Raw genomic sequence first — 23,510 nt, forward strand, 5'->3', positions numbered from 1 at the left:
ACAAGACTGGGTATCTAAAGCCAGCCAAGTTTGCCCTGGACTCTCTAGAAACATCTTCTCATTGTTGTCGTAGAGTCAAATTTTAATCTTTTATGTCAAAGGTTTTAATTTTGTGCTTCTAAGAGTGGTGGAACTGGGCTTTTTGTGATCACCTGTAAGAGCCATTCACCAGAGCCCAGTTATATAACTGGCATATGATCCGTTCAGAGATTCAGTAAGGTAACCAATCATATTTAGGCTTAGTACAAAAGAGGACTGGGCACGGTGACTCACACCTGTAATCCCAGCACTTTGGGAGGCTGAGGGGGGCAGATCACTTGAGGTCAGGAGTTCGAAACCGGCCCGGCCAGCGTGGTGAAACCATGGTGAAATCCCGTCTCTACTAAAAATACAAAAATTTGCCACACGTGGTGGTGCACGCCTGTAATCCTAGCTATTCAGGAGGGTGAGGCACAAGAATTGCTTGAACCCAGGAGGCAGACGTTGCAGTGAGCCAAGTTCGCACCACTACACTCCAGCCTGGGCCGCAGAGGGAGACGTTGCCTCAAAAAATAAATAAATAAATAAATAAATAGACTTAGTACAGAATAAAAATAGGTTATAAATGTATGACACAGAAACACTTATCTTTTCTGTTTATGTCACCGATCTGTCAGTATGTGTTATACAAGTCCAAACAGACTGAGAGAAATCGAACAGCCCATGCCTGGACGCACAGCCATGCTGCCCCTAACAATCCTCTGTGCGCCTGAGCAGTCCTTTCTCTGGAAATGATCCTAGCTGCCCCACCCTGCCTGTTGCTTTCCTCGTCGTTGCAGTTTGCAGAGGGTGTTGGTGCCATTGTCACACGGGTCCTCCCTGCGTCATGCAGCCCTTGCTGTTTCCAGCATTTTCAGCTGTGAATCTCTGCTGTGTCCTTCTTCATCTCGTCCCTTTCTTACTCTCATTTTGAACATTCTCCTTGCTCTTGTAGCCACTGGATAGTGTAAGACCTCAGAAGTCATCACTGTGCCATCAGCCTTTGTTGGTGTTGGTTATCATTTAAAGTTTGACAGTCAAGGGTTCAAATGACTTTGGTGGTAAATTTTCATGCTAACCTGTCCAAAGTGATGTTTCCTGCTGCAGTTTTGATCCGGGCTCTCTTTAAGGACCCACACGGCTTCTGTGTTTTGAGGATATGGAGGAGCTAAGTTACCATGGGAAGCGGCTACTGTTAGAATTACCTAAGACTTTTTAAAATGTTCTCTGTCAATATTTTAAATGCCCTGGTTGTAATTATAGAATATGTGGATTTTAGTTTGCAGTTAACATGTTTCGAACATTACCACCTTCCTCCAATCCTACGGGAGCAGAATTTGACCCAGAGGAAGACGAACCAACGTTAGAAGCAGCCTGGCCTCATCTACAGGTATTGGGCTCTGGGGTGACCAGAATCGGAGGGCACCAGTGATGCATGGGAGTAGCCTGGGGTCCACAGAGCAGGCGCACAGGTCTGGGCAGATGGACCTCTCCCCTCAGTAGCATGGTCCTCGCAAACCCATACGTACAAGAAGAATATTTCGGCAGAATACAGTTAATGTGTGTGTTTGACCACTTTACACAGCCAGTGAAGATGTGGAATTGTCGGTGTGCTCTCTGTGGAAATGGCCACTTTGTTGATGGCTGTTGAATTCAGGCTCAGAGGTCCTAAGCGACAGTCTCCCAGTTTTTGGTACTCATATTTAATGTGTGCCTGCTGGGCCCCCAGGTCCCGCACTGGCCACTGCCTTTCCCCAGGGCATTTGTAAGGCAGGAGGGTGGCTGGCAAGGAGGCACCAGGTTCAGCGAGAGCAGAGCAGGAGCCAGGCATGGGAGTGGGAGGGCCATCCACCCGTGACAGGCCTCCCACGCTGTCCTACCCAGTATGTCTGCACAGGGGAAGAATCGTCCCAGCTCCAGGAGGTCACGGTTCAGGGTCCGCCTCTTAGGGCCCTCTTACCTGCCAGCCCCAGAGTTCCTGTGCATTTGGTTGGCTCTGTGCCTTGGCATTTTGGGACACTCCTGGGCGACAGGCTGCAAATCCCCCCCACAGAGTTGGGTCATGGCCTGGTTTGTGGCGTCTGTGCCCTGTAGTCTCTGAACAGTGTACTATAACTGATGACATCAGCCATGGAGATCATTTTGTTTAAATGCTGTTTAAGCGTCTGTGGGTCTCACCAAATAAAATAGTTACATCACCATTTATCATTGAATTAAGCCATGTAATTTAGCATTAATTCTGTAGATATGTGGCTTTAAGAGGCTAATATTTGCAGATCAGTAAAGATTCAATTCCTGGTATATTTTAATCTCCATTCAATAAAATCTCATGTTATTTGACGCGTTGTTGTTGTTTTTTTCTCCTAGCTTGTTTATGAATTTTTCTTAAGATTTTTAGAGTCTCCAGATTTCCAACCTAATATAGCGAAGAAATATATTGATCAGAAGTTTGTATTGCAGGTAAGGTACAAATTAGCTGACACTCTGAAAGCCCTGACGGAGTGGTGACAGCCAGACACTAAGTGTCTTTTTCTTCTCAAAGCTTTTAGAGCTCTTTGACAGTGAAGATCCTCGGGAGAGAGATTTTCTTAAAACCACCCTTCACAGAATCTATGGGAAATTCCTAGGCTTGAGAGCTTACATCAGAAAACAGATAAATAATATATTTTATAGGTAAGTCACCTGTGGATGGCGTTGTCCTCGCGTGTGGTGATGCTCACTTCCCCCTCAGTGCTCCCCCACCCCATCGTCTCTGACAGGACTCAGCACGTGGAGGGGTTTCTCAAAGCCTGTCTGTCATGTGCAGGTGGACCCCCTCGTGCACTGTGTGCGGTGGGCCCGCTGGGCTCATCCTCCCTGCCTCCCTCCCCTCTCCCCACAGCTCCCTCCTGAGCCACCAGGCTCCCCAGCGCCTCACCCTGAGTCCCTCCATCGTTCCTGTTTCTACTGAAAGGTCTAGTTTCCCAGAAATGTGGATAAATTGGTTCCATCCAATCCAACTGTGTTAGTGAAGGTTCTCTAGAAGGGCAGGACTCATAGGATAGATGAATATGTGAAGGGGAGTTATTAGGAGAATTGACTGACACGATCACAAGGTGAAGTCCCACAATAGGCCGTCTGCAAGCTGAGTCCCAAAACCTCAAAAGTAGAGAGGCGGACAGTGCAACCTTCAGTCTGTGACCGAAAGCCCAGGAGCCCCTGGCAAACCACTGGTATAGGTCCAAGAGTCCAGAAGCAAGAAGAACTTAGCGTCCAGTGTTCAAGGGCAGGAAGCGTCCAGCACAGGAGAAAGGTGGAGGCCTGAAGACTCAGCCAGTCTAGCCCTTCCACGTTGCTCTGCCTGCTTTATTCTGGCTGCACTGGCAGCTGATTAGATGGTGCCCACCCAGATTAGGGATGGGTCCACTGACTCAAATGTTAATCTCCTTTGGCAATACCCTCACAGACACACCCAGGGACAATACTTTGCATCCTTCAATCCAGTCAAGTTGACACTCAGTATTAACCCTCACACTAGCTTTTTCCTTCTACCTGTGCATCACCTCGTTCTTCCCGTGGAGTCTCGGTGAGAGGAGGCGGGGCGAGGAGTGATGTCATTCATCTGTAGAAAGCCTGAGATCTGTGCACCTCGGTTAAAGGTTTGGAGACTCCCACTGTGCACCGGGGAGGGAGAGCCCCGCAGGAGCAGCGGATGGAGGAGGACAGCGTCCAGTGGCAGGCCCACCTCCAGGCCCGCCCCTCCCCAGCCAGCCTCTGCTCGGTGCCAGGCTCCTTCCACGCCAGGGCTCTGCAGCCAGTGTTTGAGCCTCCTGCGGTGTCTTTTTTCACCAGCCCTTCCCTCAGCCTCCCAGGTTTCCTGAAACACCCCTTCACTGGGAGGCTCTGCCTGACTTGGCGGTGGGTCTGGTCTCGCGCGAGGGCAGCCACCATGTCGGCTGGTCTGTCACACGCCCCGCCCCACTGCCAGCTTCATGCCCCGCCCGCTGCGGTAGCACCAAGTGAATGTTAATAGAGGAAACAGTTCCTGTCGTTTCTTTTTGTTCCTAGAAAGTTCACTAAATGAGCAGTTTCTTCTACAAGTTGTAGCTTCTCGGGTCAGCTTGCCTCTAAGGCACCTGACTCCAGGATGGCGCGAGGTAGTGACACATCCTGGTGGTGATGGGGACAGTATGACGGTGTCTTCCTGCGAGATAAGAGCATGAGCAGGTCCTACGCAGCCTCACTGCAGGGCCAGGGTGTGGACAGAGCATGGGCCATGGCCTGGAGAAGGGGCCAGGTGTCAGCCACGGCCAACATAGACCTCACGGTCCTTTCTTAGTCACAGTGACCAAGCACAGGAAAAGAACAGGGGCATCTGAGACAGATGGCAGATGAGACCCCCCCCCCCCCGCCGAGACCCACAGCCCCGGCCCTTCCTATCCCTTGCTGGGATCCCATGTCGGGAGCACCCCGCCCTTCCCCTCTGTGGTCATTAGGGTCACGTTCCCTCCCGGCCTCCACACCTGATAGGGCATTTTGGCATGAGAGCCTTTGACTCTGTGTGTGACTTTCCTTTGAACTCCTTCCAAGTTCCCCACATCTCATTTATAAAATGGAGCCCGGTGCCGGGCATAGCCCAGACCTGACACATTAACTGTAACAGAGAATGGCGTCACTTTCCTAAACGTTATGTTTCTGGTTTATGTTTCTTGGTATCATGATTCCTTTTCAACAAGATCATTACTTGCCTTGTGTGCTTGTCTATGAAAACATAATATACATGATTTAATTAACATACAACAGGTATAATTTAAATTTCAGTCGTCTTGACCTAAAATTAAAGCTCTACCTATTTCTGTTTTCTTAATCCTAGTAGGTTTTGTTCAGATAGCAGAATCACAAATCTATTGAACACCTGCATTTAAGAAGTAGAAAATGTTTCATACCTTAACCTTATGAAATACTTAAATAGATGAGTATTCAAAAGTTATTACACATGATTTAGTTCAGTTCTCACTAAAGGTTTGGTGCTAGAGTTTGGCATTTGTGTCTTTGTGCATGCGTTTAATCTTTTCTGTAATTGTCCTGATATATGCAATCAAAAGCAAGCATACTATCTAGATTCCATAATTGATTTGGGTCCTCATTGTCAGTACCACTACCTCCTCATTTCATGTGAGAAAAAAATAAGAAAGATCTTGAGAGATGCATTCAGCTCATCTAACTTTTTTTTTTGCCTTTTCTTTTCTCTTTTTTTAAGGCAGGGTCTCACTCTGTCACCCAGGCTGAAGTACAGTGATGCTATACTCCATAGCTCACTGCAGCCTTAAACTCCTGAGTTTAAGGGATCCTTCTACCTCAGCTTCCCAAATAGCTGGGACTATAGATGTGTGCCACCACATCTGGCTAATTTTTTAAGTTTTTGTAGAGATGGGGATCTCACTGTGTTGCCCAGGCTGGTTTCAAACTCCTGGCCTCAAGTGATCCTCCTGCCTCAGCCTCCCAAAGCACTGGGATTGCAGGTGTGAGCCACCACACCCAGCCAGCTCATCTAAGTTCAATATAGTACAGCTGTGTCTTTTAAGAAAAAAACATTTTGAACATATTTGGTTCAACTTAACTGAAAATGTAAATATCAGGTTGCTGTTTATTTCTGTAGTTTCTCATTATCGTCAGCTTAAGTGTGAGTTAAACGGTGCTGTCCATAACCCATGGTACCTGCTGTGGCACACAGTGGGACCTGGAGGCTGGGCGGGCAGGGCAGTGTGCCTTTCCTTCTCTTGCTGCATAACCAGCCATGGGTCATGCACCGTCCTCACCCTGGCCCTGCAGCGAGGCTGTGCAGCACCTGCTCATGCTCTTATCTCCCAGAGAGATGCCATCAAACTGTCCCCATCATCGCCAGGATGTGTCACTATCTCACACCATCCTGGAGTCAGGACCCGCCCCCAGCTCAGTGGCTTCCGTCAGCATGGTCCGTCACTCCTCGTGATGCTGTCATCTGTGCAGGGCTCATCCAGACGGTTCTGCTCCGTGGCGTGTGCTGGGGCCGGAGGGTTCCCAGGGGCTGCTGAGCAGGTCCGCACGCTGCCTCTGTGATGCCTTGAGCTCCTCCAGGTTGTGGCAGTTTCTACAGCCATGGCCACATCCAAGAGGGGAGAAGCAGGGCCCCCAGTCCTCCTAAGAGTTTGGCTTGGAACTGGTGCAGAGTGACTTCTGCCCTTTGTATTGGTCAAAGCAGGGCACGAGGACAGCCCAGCTTCAGAGAAATAAGTAGAATAATAAGTAAATAAGAAAGAAGTAGAATAAGAGGTGTTCAGGAGTCACTTCTACCCTTTGTTCTGGCCTCGCCTCTTCCCATGAGTCCAGAACACATCATACAGGCAGGAAAGGCATTTAGAATCCCTTCTGGAGACTCCCATAGCCAGCAGGTTCCCAGCTCAGTGTCTGGGGGGTCTGATTCCCTTTCTGCTAAAAGAGAGAGAAACGCTCTCGCGGCTCCCAGGGATCTCTGTTTCCCTCCCATGGTGTCCCTGTTTGTCTTCTGCTGGAAAAGGAAGAAGGAAAAGAACTGTCTTTGTTTTCTCTTTCTTCTGCCTACTTCAAAGCAGGTTTAAAAAATTAGAAATTAAGAATTTATCAGTAAGAATGTAGTAACATTGATTTAGGAAAACAAAATGGCTTGTAACAGCAAGCCACCCTCATGTAAATGTTAGAGCTGATGGAGCTAGACCAGAAGGGGTTCAGGGCTCTTTGCCTCGGAGGGGCCCAGAGCACAGCTCCCCAAGGCCCCTGCGAGAGGAATAGTAAACTGAAGCCACACGGCTGCAAGGGAGCCTGCAGGGTGAGTTTGGTAAATTAAAGCACCTCTCAGTGTAGACACACACACTGACCTCTGCTTGGGCGCAGCTTCCAAACGTCAGGGTAGGCGCAGGCCCAGGGACACCAGGGGAGAGCATTTTCTGTTTCTTGTCATGGCACCACTGTCGTTCCTGTCACCCACGGCACCAAGCTTTGCCCTCGTGACGTTTCTCCCTCACTCTCAGGCTTTGGCCACATGCGTTGTTGTGCTGCTGCGTCTCGCTGCTAAAGGTTCTGCTTTCTGGCGCGTTGCAAGAGCAGATCTCAGGTTTTTTTGTTTTGTTTTGTTTTGTTTTGAAACAGGGTCTCTGTTGCCCAGGCTGGAGTGCAGTGGCACCACCTCAGCTCACTGCAACCTCCATCTTCCGGGTTCAAGTGATCCTCCCACCTCAGCCTCCCGAATATGTGGGATTACAGGCATGTGCCACTACGCCCGGCTAATTTTTATATATTTAGTAGAGATGGAGTTTTGCCATGTTGGCCAGGCTGGTCTCGAACTCCTGATCTCAGGTGTTCCGCCTGCCTCGGCCTCCCAAAGTGCTGGGATTACAGGCATGAGCCACCGTGCCCGGCCAGATTTCGGTTTTTCTAAGCTGGCCTTCCACCCTCTCCACGCATCTTGCCCACCCAACTCCACATCACCGACCTTTGTTCCAGCCAGAGTTCTTCTCCCTGTCCACACTGCCATTTAAAAAAAAAAAATCTGTTAAAATCCTCCTTCAGGACCCAATTCAAGCACCACCTCTCAGTGCATTCTGATCGTTTGGGAACATAGAAATGTTAAGACCCATGCTTCAAAAATATTTCACGCCTGTGGACGTTAAGGTCACTCTATTTCATTTGTTTACAACAAAATAAATGAAATTTCAGAGTTGAATTTTTTAATCTTCTCAAACTTATTTTTGACTTAGAGCTGTCTCTAATCAAATGGTTTTCATCTGATGGGCAGGGATCTTTCAGACCCTCTCACTTCATGCAGGACACCCCTCGTGGACTGCTCTAGACCAACCCCAGGTGCACAAGGCTTGGGGCGGGAGAGATTTCTTTGTTTCTTAAGGACCCCTTTTTGGGGAGGACATTTTCCTGTTTCCTCACATGTCCCTGTTCCCTCTCCTTGTCCCCAGTTTATTCAGCAGACGTGTTTTCATCATCAAACAGATGCCAGGCTTGCTCCTAGTCCCGGGAACATAGTCACGAGAAGTCCTTGGCCCTGTCTTCATGGTGGCCCCATCTGAAGGGAGACGGGCTGGCACAGAGGGTGGGGTGCATGTCCCGGGGGTCCCCTAGAAGCAGGTACAGTGGACAGAGACATCTCAGAGGAAGGGAGCTGGGTCTGTCGCAGATGGGTGCTTCAGAAAGATCACACCTGAGGCAGCACGGAGGATGTCTGGGGGTGTCAGTGGGAAACTGGGCAGGTAGAATAAGAGGTGTTCAGGAATCACTCCTGCCCTTTGCAGGAACTGTGCTAAATATTGCAGGCTTTAAAATTAAGACATAGGCTTACGTTGAAATATGGCAGAAGCGTAAGATAGGTTAATGAATGAGTAAAAGGTGGATGAACAGATGTGTATGTGATCAAGCAGATGGAGCGCATTGCTCGTGGTCGAATCTGGGTGTTGAAATGGGTGTTCACTGTAGAATTCTTTCAGTTTTCCTAGATGCTTGAAATTTTTCAAAATAAAATATTGAGAAAAAAATTTGTGCAAGACCTGCCCTTGAGGCATTTACAGCTGCAGGCCTTGAGGAGTTTCTTTGGTTCCTGACGGGCTGTGTGTTTGCACAAATAGACGCGTTTCTTGTTGCCTGGCTCCGTGGCTCCCCCTAGAGCATTGTTTTCTTATTCACGTTAGTTCGGTGTCCAATTCTAATTGGAAAATTGTTTTTTCTAGGTTTATTTATGAAACAGAGCATCATAATGGCATAGCAGAGTTACTGGAAATATTGGGAAGGTAAGCCTCTGTGTTATGGGTAGCAAACGGCTGTAGATGGAATTTATACCAGAGTGATCCATTTCATTGAGTTCGGCTGCCCCCTTTAAAGCAAGGCAATTTAAACCATTCTCTAAAAGAACTCAAATAAAATTTCACTTAGAGCAGGAGTTGGTGAGCTCTTAGATTAGAACATGCCAAATGACAAATCTCTCCCATTTTTATGGGTTCTGTACGTAGATTCTGCTTCGTATACCTCAATATCGTTACTATGGAAACAATTCCGGTTATTTCCTCAAGAGCAATGTTAAAAATAGTTACCTAAGAAGGTTTATATTAGAAGCTTGGAAGAAGAATAGATTGTGTATTTGGGGTGTCATGTAAATGCTAATATTTTCAATTACTTTGGGTTTTTATATGTATATTTATAAAATAATTAACATTTCAAAACTTTCATCATCTTTATCCAAGTAAAGTTTTTACTCGCCTTTTTTTTTTTTTCTTTTTCTTTTTGAGACTCTTGTTCTGGCACCCAGGCTCGAGTGCAGTGGTGCCATCTCAGCTCACTGCAGTCTCCGCTTCCCTGGTTCAAACGATTCTGCTGCCTCAGCCTCCCAAGTAGCTGGGACTACAGGTGCCCGCCACCATGCCTGGCTAATTTTTGTATTTTTAGTGGAGATGGGGTTTTTCCTTGTTGCCCAGGCTGGTCTCGAACTCCTGGCCTCAGGTGATCTGCCCGCGTCACCTCCCAAAGTGCTGGGATTACAGGCATGAGCCACCAGGCCCGGCCACTTTTATTTAATTGATAACCCGTAGATTTTATATTAGACCTTCTAACCCACTGTTTGCCAGAGTTCCTCAGGGTCCCATGGCTAGTAAGTGTGGAAGTGCTTTTTCCTGCACCTTTTTAGGGAAGTAGTGTAGATGGGCAGTTCAGGGTTCTCGGGAGTCTGTGGTGGAGAAGCCTGGCGCTCTGGGTGGACCTGGTGACTCCCTGCAGCTCCTGAGCACAAGACTCTCTTCTCACAGTGGATCAGGTCCCGCCCAGTAGTTCTGAGAAAAGCTATTCTTGCCATTTTAGATGTAATTTGAAAAAATGTCCTCGTTGACAGTTCTACTTTTAGTTTAGACAAACTTGGGTGGGGTTTCTCCTCAGTGCAGTGCAGTGAGTGGTGAAGAGGATGCTTCTTGCAAGATGTGTGACTGTGGGCAGGTACTTCTATAAGATGGGAGAATCGTCGCATTTGCCTCCTAGGTTGTTGCAGGGACCGGAGCGCTGTATGACGTGTGTTCCACAGCCCGCCACGCTGCGTGCATAGGGCCCCTGTGTGTGTAGGGCCCCCGTGCAGCTCCCACCGAGAAACTGATTAGTTGTATCCTTCTTCCAGAAGAGGTTGAGCCTGCGGGTGACCCTGTGAGTGAGCACACCCTCCTTGATGGGCCGTTCCAGGCTCGCCCTTCCCGCATTGCCCGCTATGCCGAGCAGAGTGAATAATGGAAGACCAAGTTAGAGACAGCTCTGTCTACTTCTGCAGCTCAGTGACAGTCACTTCCGTTTGCCTAATTACAAAACCAAGACAATAAACTAGTTGTTTGAGACAAAAACTTTGCTTTGGAGGCTCTAGGTAGGACCACCTTTTCATGCACAAGAGAACAGCTTTCTAACTGATTTTTGTTTTTGTTTTTGTTGTTTTGTTTTTCTTTTTGTGTGTGAGACAGAGTCTAGCTCTGTCACCCAGGCTGGAGCGCAGTGGCTGGATCTTAGCTCCCCGCAAACTCCGCCTCCCAGGTTCAAGCAATTCTCTGCCTCAGCCTCCCAAGTAGCTGGGATTACAGGAGCCCGCCACCACACCTGGCTAATTTTTTGTGTTTTTAGTAGAGACGGGCTTTCACCATCTTGGCCAGGCTGGTCTTGAATTCCTGACCTCAGGTGATCCGCCCACCTCAGATTCCCAAAATGCTGGGATTACAGGTGTGAGCCACCGCGCCTGGCCCTGATTTTTAACCAGCCCTCATCCAGTGTCCACGGGTCTCTGTTACCAGTAATAGAATAACGTACCTGAATTACTCCAGGCAGCAAGAATTCCTACAGATGGATAAGGCTGAGGGAAGGTGCTGGGTGGGGGGTTCCGCGTGAACTGTCCCGTCTTCCTGGCCTGTTTAGGGAGGAAGATTTTGCCACCAGGAGCTCCTGCTGTTGAGCCAGCCTCCTGCTGTTCTGGGTAACACCTGTTAACCCAGAGTTTTTAAATCGTGTAGTTACAAGGATAAAAATAAATATGCTTCCTCATAGGCATTTAATATTTTTAAACTTTTTGCTGGTATCCTCTTTTTTCTGATACACACACATATGTATATATATATAGGAAGAATCCTCGGATTTCCCTTGTAGACTGTTGCGGGGACCGGAGCGCTATATAAAGTGTTCCACAGACCCCTGTATAGGAGCTCACCATACTACCCAGGCTAGGGAACAGTGGCGCTTCACAGGTGTGATTATGGCACACTACAGCCTTGAACTCTGGGCTCAGATGATCCTCCCACCTCAGCCTCCCAAATTAGCTGGGGCACAGGTGCATGGCAACATGCTTGGCTACATATATTTTGCCTGCTGAGTTTTGATGGTGAAAACAACAAAAATTGAAAGAAAAACAGCAAGATGTTTGTTTAAAACCTGGAATTTGGGCCAGGTGCAGTGGCTCAAGCCTGTAATCTCAGCACTTTGGGAGGCCGAGACGGGCGGATCACGAGGTCTGGAGATCGAGACCATCCTGGCTAACACAGTGTAACCCCGTCTCTACTAAAAAAACACAAAAAACTAGCCGGGCGAGGTGACGGGCGCCTGTAGTCCCAGCTACTTGGGAGGCTGAGGCAGGAGAATGGCGTAAACCCGGGAGGCGGAGCTTGCAGTGAGCCGAGATCCGGCCACTGCACTCCAGCCTGGGCGACAGAGCGAGACTCCGTCTCAAAAAAAAAAAAAAAAAATACTGGAATTTGTAAATGTTCAAACCAAATAAATGTTCTTTTTACAGTATAATTAATGGATTTGCCTTACCACTCAAAGAAGAGCACAAGATTTTCTTATTGAAGGTGTTACTACCTTTGCACAAAGTGAAATCTCTGAGTGTCTACCATCCCCAGGTAAGGGGCAGTGGGGAACTCTAGGAACACAGCTGTTGGCATTTGATCAGGATTGAATACAAGATAGTGAATCCAGCCTTAACTGAGAGTGCTTTCTTCTTTATACGACACTACTGACTTTGGTAACACACTTCTGGTGATAATTGAAAGAGTAAGGGGATAAAGAGAGATTCCTTTTAAGAAATTCAGAAAAATCTCTGTAATACAGAATTTTTCAGTTAGTTTTAAGCATAGAGAAAGGAGTAACTCTCGGAAAGGAGTCTAGGAAGACTTCTGAGTGGAGTTTTTTGTAGTGTAATCTAAAATTCAGCACCTTTAAGAGAAAAGCCTATATAGGTCCATGGCCAATGAATGGCCTATGAAAACGTTTTTTAAAAAAATAAAGCTGCCTATAATCCCAGCACTTTGGGAGGCTGAGGCGGGCAGATCACCTAAAGTTGGGAGTTCAAGACCAGCCTGACCAACATGGAGAAAACCCGTCTCTACTTCAAATACAAAACAAGCCGGGCGTCGTGGCGCGTGCCTATAATCCCAGCTACTCGGGAGGCTGAGGCAGGAGAATCGCTTGAACCCGGGCAGCGGAGGTTGCAGTGAGCTGAGATCGCGCCATTGTACTCCAGCCTCGGCAACAAGAGTGAAACTCCGTCTCAAAAATAAGTAAATTAATAAACAAAACTGTGAATTTTTAAAATTGTAGCAGTCTAAGTACAGCTGTACTGAAAAATTGGTCAGTACGTGGTTAGTGGGCTGCATTTACCTAGATTTGATTTTCTTTCACTCTGGCTGCCGTCAGCGTCTTTGTTCACGTTCGGTGGTCACAGGGCCAGGCGCTGAGCAGGCACGCCCCAGCACAGGCGCAGGGCGCACAAGCCTCCTTTCTGCCAGGCCCTACGTTCAGAGCTTGTGGTAGGAGCTAAATGACAAAAGGTATATTCTTTAATTGATTCTTCCTCGGAAATATTTATTTTCTCTGACTGCTCTTAACTGGTAATATCTTTGCATCCAGCCAGATTATCATATTAATTGTTGTACAAAAGAAATAGTTCAGAGATTTAAGATGGAACCAGATTTTAATTTGTTCTTCGCACTGTTAGGTGACTTGTTGATTGTAATCTCCACAAGGACCATAAGAAAATCCCATCATACTGGATTGATTTAGTGGTAGTTAGACTAAGAAGACTGTTTCCTGATTTATTTTTCTTATTTTTATTTTTCAGCTTTCTGATCTATCACCAATTCATGGGCATTAGTGGTAATGCCCTTTAACATGAATGTTGAGCATTGCTCCTGGGGTCCTTCCCTGAAAGTCCCACTCAGAGCCTCCTGTGGGGCCTGCCGGGGGGTGGCACACCCTGGGGGCAGCATCATGATCACACGAGGGCTTTGTCTATACTGTGGGTCCTTGTCTTGCTGTGGGAAGTTGTTTAACCACAATTCTAGAAGAAGCACAGCAGCATTTCTATGTTGAAATGGTAATACTCTTTCTCCTTTTACTTTGTAGCTGGCATACTGTGTAGTGCAGTTTTTAGAAAAGGACAGCACCCTCACGGAACCAGTAAGTACTGTTGCTAGCGCATCTTGTAAGATGTGTGTGTTTCACTAAATGTAAATATTACGACATCTGCTTCACCAAATTGCCGTTGAGACTTTTTCATCTTAAATTGCAGTACTAATAAACAGGCTCATTTCGTTCATAGGTTATAGGTTTTCAAAGTATAGTCATTTTAATTGCAGGTTCCTTTATTACAGTGATTATTTTATGTGATGAGATTGCTGCCTTATCCCTCATCACACTTTGCTCTTTCAAACGTAAAACACTTGAGCAGTCGTGGCCACTGAATTTTAGTGTGCAGTTCAGTAGTTTCACATCTGCTTGGTTTGACAACATATTGAACTGATTTTGATGAGAGGAATTATAATTAGGGTTTGAAATTCTTGTACTGAAGAGGCTTTACCGTCTTGAAAATACTTCCCAAGTTACACCGTAACTGTTTTATGATCATTGAATCACAAGTGAACGTTAGATTACTGCTGTTCTGTGTGTGGATTTGAATTTTTTTTCAGCCTCCATCAGTTTGTCAGAGGATTTGTAATCTTGTTTATTAAAAGTAAAAGGCTGTCATAGCCAGGGTTAACAGACATGTCAGGTGCCAGTTTAAACATTTAAATACATTTTTGAAGCAACTTTATTGAGATATAATTCACATACCATACAATTCACCCATTTAAAGAGTACAATTCAAAAATTTTTGATATGTTACATTTTGAATTTGTTTAAATAATGGTAAAATATGTAAAACATAGAATTTGTCATTTTAGCTGTGTTAAATGTACAATTCACCAGCGTTAATTACATTCATAATGTTGCACAGCCATCACCACTATTTCCAAAGCTTTGTCATCGTCCCAAACAGAAATTCTACCCATTAAACAATAACTCCCCGTTCCCCTCCCTCTGGCCCCTGCTGACCTGTAATCTGCTTTATCTCTGAATTTGACTATTCCAGATACTTTATATAAGGAAAATCATAGAATGCTTGTCCATTCACACCTGGCTTATTTCACTCAGCGTAACGTCTTCCAGGGTTCATCCTTGTGTTGCATGTCAGAACTTCATTCCTCATCGTGGTTGAATGCTGTTCTACTGTATGGATAGAACACATTGGGTTTATCTATTGTTTTTTCAGTGTACACTTGGGTTATTCCCACCTTTCAGCTATTGCGAATAATGCTGCTGTTTGTATACTGGTATACAGATATTTGCTATAGTCCCCATTTTCAATTCCTTTGGATATATATCCAGAAGTGGAATTGCTGAATCATATGGTAATTGTATGTTTAGCTGTGGGACAAACCATCATACTGTTTCCCACAGCGACTGCCCCATTTTACATTCCCCGCAGCAATGCACAAAGGCTCCCGTCTCCCCGCATCCTCACCAATGCTTGCTGCTGCTGCTGATGCTGCTGTTGTTTTCTTTCTATCTATCTATCTATCTGTCTATCTATCTATTTATTTTGGGGGGAGAGAAAGTGTCACTCTGTCACCCAGGCTGGAGTGCAATGGTGCAGTCTTGGCTCACTGCAACCTCTGCCTCCTGGGTTCAAGCGATTCTCCTATCTCAGTCTCCCGAGTAGCTGGGATTACAGGTGCCTGCCCCCGTGCCCGGCTAATTTTTGCATTTTTAATAGAGACAGGGTTTCACCATGTTGGTCAGGCTGATCTCAAACTCCTGACCTCAAGTGATCCGCCCACATCAGCCTCCCAAAGTGCTGGGATCACAGGCATGAGCCACCGCACCCGACCTGTTGTTTTAATTATAGCCAGCCTAGCGGTGTGAAATAATATCTTGTTGTGGTTTTGATTTGCAGTTCCCTAATGACTGATGATGTTGAGCATCTTTTCAGTGCTTATTGACCAAAATCTGTGTACCTTCTTGGCCCGGGTGTGGTGGCTCACTCTTATAGTCCCAACACTTTGGGAGGCTGAGGTGGGTGAATCACTTGAGCCCAAGAGTTGGAGACCAGCCTGGGCAATATGGCGAAACCCCATCTCTACAAAAAATACAAAAATTAGCCAGGCATGATGGTGTTTGCCTGGGCAACAGAGTGAAACCCTGTCTCCAAAAAAAAAAAATTGTTTATCTTCTTTGCAGAAATGTCCATTTAAATCCATTGCCCATTTTTTGAATTGGGTTTTTTTTTTTTTTTTTTTAATTATTTGAGTGTCAAAGTAAGGAATGTTAGGAGCCAATTCACATGTTTGAGTGCTCTTTTAAAAGTCACTGTTAGACTAGAGAAGGTACATCTTGTCATTCCTCGTCCCTTTCTCTCTTTCACAGTTCTCTTGTGACATTGTAATTTTTATAGTGCAATTGTATGAGAAATTCTTAACATTGAATTTCTGAGTAAAACTGGCTTTTGGGCTCTGCTTTCTTCTAAGCTTTTAAATTCTATGTGTAGATTCCCTCCATTTCACCAACAAAATTCAAGAAGAGCTCTTGTCCTATGACTGCAGAGGTAGCAGGGGCTACAGAGCCGCGAGCTGGGCCCGCCGTGCCCTGCCAGGCCCTCGTGGAGGGTCGCATCCCTGCACGCTCTCCCTCCGCCCCTAGATGCCTCCACCCGAGATTTTGGGGACCTCCCAAGGAAATGTACCAAATCTCATCACACTTCAGCATCAAGCATAGTCAAGGCTTAGGGTGAGGAGGTGTTATTTTTATCCTCCTTAACTGACTGAAGACATGTTTAGGTAGGAAAAAGAAAAATGAACAGTGTTAATAAAACTCATTGGGGATTTTTGTTTAACTGTATTTTCACCAGTGGTTACATGCCTTAACTCTTCTGCCTATATTTGAGGTCTTCTCCACACTGAAGGGTGCGAGGTTGTATTACTATTATTATTATTATTATTATTTGGAGACAGGATCTTGCTCTGTCACCCAGGCTGGAGTACAGTGGCGTGATCTCGACTCACTGCAACCTCCACCTCCCAGGTTCAAGAGATTCTCCTGCCTCAGCCTCCCAAGTAGCTGGGATTACAGGCGCACACCACCAGGCCTGGCTAATTTTCGTAGTTTTAGTAGAGATGGGGTTTCGCCATGCTGGCGAAGCTGGTCTCGAACTCCTGACTTCAGGTGATCCACCCACCTCAGCCTCCCAAAGTGCTGGGATTGCAGGCGTGAGCCACTGCACCTGGCCAAGAGGTGGTATTATTCAGAGTTTTCTAGAGGGACAGAACTAATAAGATAGATTATATATAAAGGAGAGTTTATTAAGGAGTATTAACTCACATGATTACAAGGTCCTACGATAGGCCATCTGCAGGCTGAGGAGCAGGGAAGCCAGGCCTGTTCCACAGCTGAGGAACTTGGAGTCTGATGTTCGAGGGCAGGAAGCATCCAGCACAGCAGAAAGATGTAGGCTGGGAGACTGGGCCAGTCTAGTCTTTTCCCATTCTTCTGCCTGCCTCATATTCTGGCCTCTCTGGCAGCTTAGATGGTACCCACCCACATTAAGGGTGGGTCTGCCTTTCCCAGCCCACTGACTCAAATGTTAATCTCCTTTTGCATCACCCTCACAGACACACCCAGTGCATCCTTCAATCCAATCAAGTTGGCACTGAGTATTAACTATCACAGAGATTTTACTAGAGAAAGTAATATGTAAAAAAATAAATAAATAAATTTCTCTCTCCCCTCCTCTCCCACGTTTTCCTATTCAAAAAAGAGAGCTGGGCACAGTGGCTCATGCCCCTAATCCCAGCACTTTGGGAGGCCAAGGCAGGAGGAGCCCTTGAGGCCAGGAGTTTGAGACCAGCCTGGGCAACCTCCTCTCTACTGAAAAAATAATAACAATAATTAGCTGGGCATGGTGACACGTACCTGTGGTCCCAGCTACTCAAGAGGCCGAGGTGGAATAGTGGCTTGAGCCCAGGAGGTCAAGGCTGCTGTGAGCTATGAATGCACAAACTGCACTCCATCCTGAGTGACAGAGTAAGACCCTGTTTCAAATAAATAAGTAAGTACAAATAGAAGGAAAAGAAAGATATGGAAGGAGATATTTTTTGAAAGTCTGCAGTTTTCTTTCATGAATTTTCTTTGTGCGTATTTCTCATACTCCTGTAGTGGCTGAAGAATTCACCAAATGCCACATTGCATTTACCACAGACAGAGGCTGCTCCCACCTAAGCCGCTGTCCCAGCATCTTTATTCCCCCATCCACTGTCTGTCAGGCTGACCCTAATCCTTCTCCAACAAGGGCTCAGTGAATGATCCCCACCCTATTCTCTCTTCCACCGAAAAGTAACAAAAGCAGAGAATGTTTGTAAATGTTTTTAATTCCCATGAATATAGTAAATAAAGTGAGTATCACTTTGCAAGAGTGAGAGCTGTTAATTGCAGTCACATCTAAAAGAGGGCAAGAGACCCAGTGCCGGCTTCAGTTGGGTCCTTCCAGCGTAAATGTTACATGCAGGACTCTGACTTGGCACCAGCACAAAGAAGGTACAAACCTCACCAACCCAGGCCCCAGTGTTCCCACCCAGGGACACTTCACTGCTTAGTTTCCTGCTGTACGGATAATGTAATGGTACTGTCCCAGCTTTAGAAAGCAGATTTAATTTCCTACATATTAAGAACATTCAGACTCACATGTCAGTAAATTCTGTCTTTTGAAATGCCTATTTTATGAAAACACAAAAGCCATTTTGTCTTACTTCAGCATTGAAAGCTTGTTAATGATAAGATCAAAGTATAGGCTTTTGTGCAGGTGTGCCTCTCTTGGTAGCACATAGGACACCTGGTGTCCACGTCCATCTCACAGGCCTGCACCAAAGGGACTCCTGAAGCCATCAAATGTCCAGGCTCAGGAATGTTTAAAGTCAGATCCACTTAGAAGACTGAGATATGAAGGACATGTGTTGCCCCATTTGTAGTAAATACTGTAATTAGTGTTTTTCATTTGCTGATTGTGTGCAGTGCTCAAAAGCTTTCTGGGCACATGAAGCACTTTCTCTGTTGGAAGAAGAACAGAAGCTCATCAGAGATTGTACAGAAGTAAAACTGTGTTCCGTTTTCACCCACCTGCCTCTTCAGTCTCATCACGTTTTACTCCACGGCGTAGTAGCAGCTCTCCTTTCTCCTTCGTCTACCAGGACAGGAAGGGGGCTCCCCAAGACTCAAGGCTGGGGCCACTGGCTCACCTGCCCTCTGCAGGGAGCGGGCAGTCCTTGGTCTTCCATAGGAAAACCCAGCAGCACACAGCCATTGTTGCCTCGGATTCGCGTTCCCTGAGCAGACACCCTCCTCCACAGAGCACGCCGCACTGACGCGACAAAATAGCTGGTACCAATCACAGCTCATTCCAAACGGTGTGAACAGGAAGGCCCGTGTGTGAATCCCATCCCAGAAATGATACCTTTTCCAGAGAAATGGAATAGCTAAATCGGTTGTGTTGTGTAGTTCACAAATTAACATATTTCTTCTAATAAAATTCCATGTGACAAATGAAGAGAAATAGATGTAGGAAGTGATTTGCATCTGCTATATCCTTAAGAGTGATTCCAGTACACACGGAGTGTGGTAGGAAGACAACGAATATTTATTCAATAGTTTTGAGGTAGGAGAACCATTAAATGATGCATTTTTAGAAATAATTCCTTTTTTGTTTGTTTTTGTTTTTTGTTTTTTGTTTTTTGTTTGAGACGGAGTCTCGCTCTGTCGCCCAGGCTGGAGTGCAGTGGCGCAATCTCAGCTCACTGCAAGCTCCGTCTCCCAGGTTCACGCCATTCTGGGACTACAGGCGCCCGCCACCACGCCCGGCTAATTTTTTGCAGTTTTTGTTTAGTAGAGATGGGGTTTCATCGTGTTAGTCAAGATGGTCTCAATCTCTTGACCTCGTGATCCACCCGCCTCGGCCTCCCAAAGTGCTGGGATGACTGGCATGAGCCACCGCGCCTGGCCAAAATAAGTCCTTTTAAAGACACTTGTATGGTAGATTTTTATGTCAGACTTCAAAACTAGCAGCACTTCGTTTTTTATTTTTATTTGGCTTTTTTGGGGTTTTTGTTTGTTTGTTAGAGTCTTGGAGTACAGTGGCACAGTCATGGCTCACTGCAGCCTCAACCTCCTGGGCTCAAGCAATCCTCGCACCTTAGCCTCTCGAGTAGCTAGGACCACAGGTGCCCATCACCACACCAGGCTAATTTTTAAATTTTGTGTAGAGACAGGACCTCACCACGGTGCCCAGGCCAGTGTCAGACTCCTGGGCTCAAGCATTCCTCCCACCTCGACCTCCCAAAGTCCTGAGATTACATACATGCGTGAGCCACCACCCCAGCCTCACTTCCTTTGTTTCGTAGATTTTGGAGTTTTATAAAGTGTAATATCATAAAAGATTATTTGGGAGCCCAATGCCAAAGCATCAAAACAAAATTTTTCTAAATGGATGTTAAATGTCCACCCTTTTAAAAAATCACTGTAATGATTAAAAGGCTGGCCTGCTAAGCCATGAGTTGGTGTGATCTACTGAGCTGGAAATGACTAGTGAGTGAAAATGACCAGGTGGTCCCAGGGGCCAGCATTTGTGGCAGTTGCACAGCACAAGAGCCGTAGAAGCCCCATGATGTTGCTGTGACTGGGCCAAACAGCTGCTCTAACGTGCTGGACTGCACTTGTACGATTTATGTGTGTAAGCTCATACATGTACTTCATATATAAATGCCTGTTTTGGATTGTAGTACTTTTTTAGAACTAAGATGGCTACACTGTAAAAATATTATGAAATCTGCATGGATTCAAATTCAGTATTTTGTACTGGTGTGATTGTGGTAAGATGTTTGGAGACTACAGGAACATATAAAGAAAGAAAGGTTGCCCAGTGGAAATCCTTTCTAGCTGTCTGACTTGGCCAAGGAACATAAAACAGCCACTATCCACAAGCTGGGAAACCACTGCAGTCCGACGGGCTGTGCCTGGCAGAGAGCTGGTGGCACAGACCCTCTGGGTGGTGACAGTCCTAGCTACAGCTGCCACTGCAGCCTGCTCACTGCAGGCCCAGCACTGCTCAAGCTGTTGCATCTGATGCCTACAAGTGTGAGCACAGAGAGCACAGTGCGCCCTGCCCGGGGTCCCACCACAGCACCTGCGGATGCAAGTTAAAAAGGTCAGCTTAGTTCACATCACTATTTTTGACATATTTTTTAACACAGTTGAAAACACTGTCTATGCATACAAAAGTACGTATGTTTGTATATAAATACATATGGATGGTTGATAAATTTGAGAAAGAAATGGGTTGTGTCCACGTGGCCAGCAGTTTCAGTACCAGCTGCTTCCACACTAAAATGTACATATGAATTGATAATGCTCTGTGTTTTCTCCGTTGATCTTATTCTTTCTAAATTGCCCCAACTGCTATTTTTTTAAAGAATGGACTCTTACTGAAATGGTGTTTGATCAGAGAAAGTGGGTTATATAAATTAAAATTGTATAATTTCTGAAGTATATAAAATTAAGCCAGGCAGGTGGTATGTGCCTGTGGTCCCAGCTACTCAGAGGCTGAAGCAGGAGGATCACTGGAGCCCAGGAGTTCGAATCCAGCCTGGACAACGTGGTGTGACCTGTCTCTGAATAAATTGATTGATCAGATAGTTAGATAACCAGACAGACAGACTGATTTCTCAAATACAGAAGATCGCGTACAGTGACTGAGTCACTGTTCCCTCTGTAAGGAAGACAGCAGCATCTTCCTGTGTTGCCTTGCAGTGGGGCAACCTCAGTGAAAACCCAGACTTCTTCCCCTGCAGGTGTTGGGGCCTCATGGGCATCAGTCACTCCATGTGTCATTTCTTTTGTAGGTGGTGATGGCACTTCTCAAATACTGGCCAAAGACTCACAGTCCAAAAGAAGTAATGTTCTTAAATGAATTAGAAGAGATTTTAGATGTCATTGAACCATCAGAATTTGTGAAGATCATGGAGCCCCTCTTCCGGCAGTTGGCCAAATGTGTCTCCAGCCCGCACTTCCAGGTATGTGGGGCTTGGGGAGACCTGATGAAATTGTTCCCGTGTTCATTTGGGAAAGGAAAAGTTCCATGTGTAGCTGGCCATGGTTTGCCTCTCATGCAATTTAAAGGTAAAATCCAAGTTTTTACTTGAATTATGCTTCAAATACGATGCTGCAACTATGAATTCTATAGAATACCCTTGAACGTCCTGTCCCCTCTGCCGCAAGACTTTTTCTCAATGAGAGCAGTCATCTGGCTTCTCTAAAGCTATCTTTGTCTTCATGTTCAGCGTGCTTCCAAGTTCATCAAACCTTCCTTTCCACACCTGAGCATCAATGTTGATAGACAACAGGCGGTCAGAGCCTCGGCTCTGAGATGCCCTGGCTGCTGAGGCACTTCATTCCTGACACTGTGTAAACGCGTCTCCCTTTACCTTTCAAAACGGCTGACAGCTCTGGCTTTTGTCACTGCCAGATTCCTGTGCGAGAGGACGACCTTGGTCAGAGCTACTTTCTACTTTCTTTTCCCCATTTCCTTAACCCTTCAAGCCAGCCTCAGCTCATCACCTCTTTGGAAGGCCACCCCCACTCACCTTCCCGGCCTGCCTGCCTCTGTTGGACGTGCTAGCCACCTGTGCTTTTGCATCATTGAGCGGATATTTATTGTGCACTCATCATGAACAAGGTGAAAATAGGCACAAAATGAGCACGACTTCCTGGTGCCCAGGGAGCAGGCCACGCAGTGGAAGACGGTGACCGTGTCACACCACCACCTTACAGCCAAACGTGAAAGGCCAGGTGGCGTGTGCAGCAAGCAGGCTCTCGGAAGCACATGAGCAGTTACCTTAGCACAAGTCTAAGCGGTTAGAAAAAGTCCACAAGAGTGAGGGGTCCTCCGAACTGAGCCTTTCAAGATGGTTTTGAAAAGAGGTCATTGAAACCAACAAAACTAAGACAAGAAGGCAAGTGACAGAGGAGTGAGAAGCTCTGGAGCGTGGGCAGCCGTAGTAAAGTGAGGCCAGGCTGAGTCAGGTTAAAGGAGGGAACTGCCGTGGTCTCTTCCATTACAAATATTCAGGTTATTTTCATTTTATAAATTTCAGTGAGTTTTCACATTAGGAACTAAGAAAGGAAAATGATGTTTTGGGTTTTTTGTTTTTTTTGTTTCCCATCAATCCTGGCCTATAGAGAAAATAGTTTTTCAAGACTTGTGTGAGCACTTTGCACAAAGGAGCATGGTTTCCTAGAAACTGTAGAGACCAGCGACACAGAGCCCTGGTCGAAGTACAGGAGACACTGGCAGTCGTGGGAAGTGTCCTGAAAACTTGAACTCCTTCCCTAGATGCAAAATTAGCTACCGACATAGGTAACATCAGAATTCCGAGAGAAGACAGGGACGAGCGAACTTACAATGTGCTGTTTTGCATAAAAGCATGTGACAGGGCAAGGAGGAAGGGAAGTCCAGATGGGGAAAGCAGAGCCAAGGTGACCATGCAGCTGCCAGGGGCTTGGGTGCCACTCCACATGTCACAGAAGCCTTCACATCCCTGCCAAGAACAGAGCATGAAGGCTGCCAGGGTGGCCTGCCATGCCTCTGATGAAGGAGTTGAGCGCCAGGACCCCCTCGGACCTTCAGCTGCAGGCCCAGTGCCCCCACTCGCCCTCATCTGTGTCCCCCATGCACGCTTGCACCCATCTTGGCTTCTGCTTCTTAGAGGACCTGATCAGCACAGAGTACATTCCAGAATCTTTTCCAGACACATATACATAAGGCCAACTCATTCTTAATTTTTTTTTTTTTTTTTTTTAGATGGAGTCTCACTCTGTTGCCCAGGCTGGAGTGCAGTGGCACCATCTCGGCTCACTGCAAGCTCCGCCTCCCAGGTTCAAGTGATTCTCCGCCTCCCAAGTAGCTGGGATTGCAGGTGCCCGCCACCACACCAAGCTAATTTTTGTATTTTTAGTAGAGACGGGGTTTCACAATATTGGCCAGGCCGATATTGAACTCCCAACCTCGTGATCCACCCACCTCAGCCTCCCAAAGTGCTGAGATTACAGGTGTGAGCTACTGCACCGGC

The 23,510-nt window shown here is 46.4% G+C and overlaps 1 protein-coding gene across 8 annotated transcripts in view; it reads left to right on the forward strand.

The window, feature by feature from the left end:
• The window catches only part of PPP2R5C (protein phosphatase 2 regulatory subunit B'gamma), a 169,182-nt gene that overhangs the window by 122,101 nt on the left and 23,571 nt on the right, over nt 1–23,510 (forward strand). For all 8 annotated transcript variants that reach the window (XM_025391321.1, XM_025391320.1, XM_025391322.1 and 5 more), the window contains 7 exons: nt 1,298–1,408; nt 2,386–2,478; nt 2,561–2,691; nt 8,748–8,807; nt 11,819–11,927; nt 13,429–13,482; nt 21,285–21,455. In XM_025391321.1, the coding sequence (XP_025247106.1) occupies nt 1,298–1,408; nt 2,386–2,478; nt 2,561–2,691; nt 8,748–8,807; nt 11,819–11,927; nt 13,429–13,482; nt 21,285–21,455 (729 nt within the window). The remainder of the gene's footprint in view (nt 1–1,297; nt 1,409–2,385; nt 2,479–2,560; nt 2,692–8,747; nt 8,808–11,818; nt 11,928–13,428; nt 13,483–21,284; nt 21,456–23,510) is intronic.

This window comes from Theropithecus gelada, chromosome 7b, assembly GCF_003255815.1.
Source record: "Theropithecus gelada isolate Dixy chromosome 7b, Tgel_1.0, whole genome shotgun sequence".
NCBI lineage: Eukaryota > Metazoa > Chordata > Mammalia > Primates > Cercopithecidae > Theropithecus > Theropithecus gelada.